Raw genomic sequence first — 3034 nt, forward strand, 5'->3', positions numbered from 1 at the left:
AAAAAAAAAAAAGCAAAAACAATAAACAAAAAACTAAACAAAACAAAAGGAGGTTTTCCCATAGCCATTCAAGTCAGATATTTATAATGGGCACATCTAGTTTTGCCACATCAAAGAGTGATGGTGAATCTTGGTAACCTAAGGGGGTACCCGAGTTGGTAAGTGATTTTTGCCTTAGAAAGCATGTGGTTCTGAATTCTACTCTTATCTTCTTAGGGCCACTCACACAGGGGTGTTTAGTGCTCTTCATTTCTTTTGGTGAAAATTGAATGATTCTCATTCAACCCCGGTATGACCTGGTTTATGCGATTGTATGGTCAAAATGGACTCGCGAGACTAATCAGACCAAAGTCTTGGTTACCGATTGTTAGTTTGAAAAAAAAAAAAATGATGATGAATCTTGGCAAACTCAGATTAGTTTAAAAGTTAGAATAGCATAGAAATCAAGCCACTATTCCATCTATTTAACAAGATGATGTAAGATAGAAAAGGAAGTCAAGAAGAGAGTTCAAATGGTTAACATTGTGGTGTGAAAAGCGATGTTTACCAGTGCATTCATCCACCACATCAACTAGAACTGAAAGCTCATTGGAAGCAATGCTAAACATGCATAAGTTCTGATGAGATAAATTGTGAACTTAAGAGAGTTTCATCCATATAATTATGACCACATTGTTGAATTTATTGTTTTGAGAGTTCCAAAAGTCATGACATAACTACTAAATTTTCCTGTCGAAGAGTTTAAGACCTCCCAGCTTCCCTAGGCACCAAATACAACTTACCTATGACATGCAAAAGGGCAACAAAAGCTATGAATCCAATGCTCATGATAAGCACAACGTTAGGAGAAATCTTAAGCCCTGGAGCATCATGAGTGTAAAACTGGAGCATTGTGCCGTTGGCCCCTGATGCAGTTTCACCACCAGTTGACCTCCGCCGACGCAAGCTGGCAGCCGCCGCAGCACTGCCTCTTGGAGGAGCTGCACCATTTGCAACCATTCTGAAAGGGAAAAGGAAGAGAAAATGTGAGAAAGAAGGAAACAGGCTTTTATTTGTTATTATGATGCCAAAAACACAATCTCTTAGAAAGTGAGAAAGTGATTCAGGTGTAATCAACCATAAGCTTTAAAAAAATGTGCCTGGAAAAAAGGGTCACACTTTTTTTTTTAAATTTATTTTTCTTTATTTAAATAAAGGACAGTTTTTTGTCCGTGAGAGGCCCCTACACCACGAACACATGGGCGTGCAATGACACAGTACCCTTGCTTGAGGTTGCAGGCCCATATGTGGGCTTAGGGGCATCTCATGGATAAAAAAAACTTGCCCTAATGATAATAATAACTAAATAAATAAAACCAGTGATTTGTCTCTCGTAAAAATGATTAAAAAAAAAGGTAAAACTTTCCCATAACTTCCTCTGGTGGTTGGGGAAAGCATTCCCTCATCTGAAGTTGGTGGGCATGCTTTCGTTACGAGGTGGGTTTGCTTCTTACATAGGCTCAAACACGATTTGTAAGGTCTTCGCTTTACCATGCGTTCAATACCAAAAAAGCTTTTGAAAAACTGTAGAGAAGACAAATAGAGGGCACTTTATTTTCTTTGTTGCACTGAAAAAAAAGACCTAATATAAGGGTGTTTCTCTTAGGTTTCTTCCTTGGTGCCCGCCCACAGCCCCTTAGCCACGTTAGAGGGGAAGGTTAGCAAATCTGAATAAGATAGAGGGAGGCATCTTATTTGATTCACTTCTTAATAACTTCCAAATTGGAGAAGCATTCATGCAAATTCCTTTGACATGGGTTTTTTTTATTATTCTCTCTCCTAATTTAAATATATTGTTCCCATGTGGATATTATCCTTTCAAGGACGGACCCGGTCCGGTTAAGTGCATCAGTCTTTTCAGCACACATTGAACGGTTGGGAGGTGCTCCCAACCATCCGTGCTGAAGGGGGTGGCACACTTGAGAGGATCTCATTTCTCTGTGGCAGTTATATCGGCCTTACATACTCCATAGGCAAAGCAGCCTCCAGAAATCCGATCCAAGGGATACAAAAAGCCACCTATCTATGTTTTCTCAATCGAGAGAGAGAGAGAGAGAGAGAGAGCAGAGAAGGAGCCAACGATGCAAACAGGTTTAAGCAAAGAACTCAAAACAAGTATTAACACATTAAGGATTGAAACTTGCAGTTTCGATCAGATTAAAACAAGCCAAGCAATTAACTTCAGATTTAATTCATAAATCGCTAAATTTCATCCATTTAAGCAGATTAGAACGAAGGATCACGAAGCGAACATGGATTGAAGTTCTTAAAAATTTGAATCTATAGGAAGCAAAACAGAATTAAAATTGTTAAAGAGTAACAGAACTATTGTTTAAGAACAGAAACACAGAAAAGGGGAAAGAGAAAGCAAGGAAGCGTAATGCATACCTCGACCTATTTCTCTTCCAAAACCCTAAAAGAGAGGATTGTACCCAAAGGTCTTTCGAAATCTTCTTCGATCTGAGAGTTTCTTCTGCTTCTTCTTACTTCTCTGTTTTAAGGAGTTATGGCTCCTTAGTTATGGGTCCCACTTCGTTTCCTTTTACAGACCCCACTCACTCACAGTCGGATTTTGCTTCCTTATTGCCTTTTACGATAAAAGATTCTGATTTACCTGACACTGACAAGTAACCGCTCCTTTTGTGACGCTTTTGTGACGTGGATCTGGGTTGTAAATCGGTCTGTTCGATCCTTTGTGACCCCGAGCCGCCCTCTAGGGTTGGGTTTGAGCGTAAATCCAGAAGGGTTGAGTTAGGTTTGGTTTGGATCTAATTTTCCTTATTTGGTGTGTATAATTAGTCAATTCCATAATACCTCAAATCAAAGTTGGCTCGATAAGGATTTGATTCGATTTGAATTTTTTTTGGATAAATTTTATTGGTTTGATATAGGGTTTGACACTTCCGAGAGACTAATCTGATCATTCAAAAGCAAAGAAGTAATCCATTCCTTTCTCACAAGAACAATCTCTCACACCCTTTGTGTGGATAGATCT

At 39.0% G+C, this 3034-nt stretch overlaps 1 protein-coding gene across 1 annotated transcript; it reads right to left on the reverse strand.

Moving 5' to 3' along the window:
* Positions 1 to 652: 652 nt before the first annotated feature.
* On the reverse strand, positions 653 to 2583 carry LOC122068989 (protein transport protein Sec61 subunit beta-like). Its single transcript, XM_042632909.1, has 2 exons — positions 2428 to 2583; positions 653 to 1000 (listed from the first exon to the last, which is right to left on the reverse strand). Exon 2 carries the CDS (start codon positions 997 to 999, stop codon positions 742 to 744), a length of 258 nt encoding a protein of 85 aa, XP_042488843.1. The 5' UTR covers position 1000; positions 2428 to 2583; the 3' UTR covers positions 653 to 741.
* Positions 2584 to 3034: the final 451 nt, after the last annotated feature.

Source organism: Macadamia integrifolia, unplaced genomic scaffold (assembly GCF_013358625.1).
Source record: "Macadamia integrifolia cultivar HAES 741 unplaced genomic scaffold, SCU_Mint_v3 scaffold512, whole genome shotgun sequence".
NCBI lineage: Eukaryota > Viridiplantae > Streptophyta > Magnoliopsida > Proteales > Proteaceae > Macadamia > Macadamia integrifolia.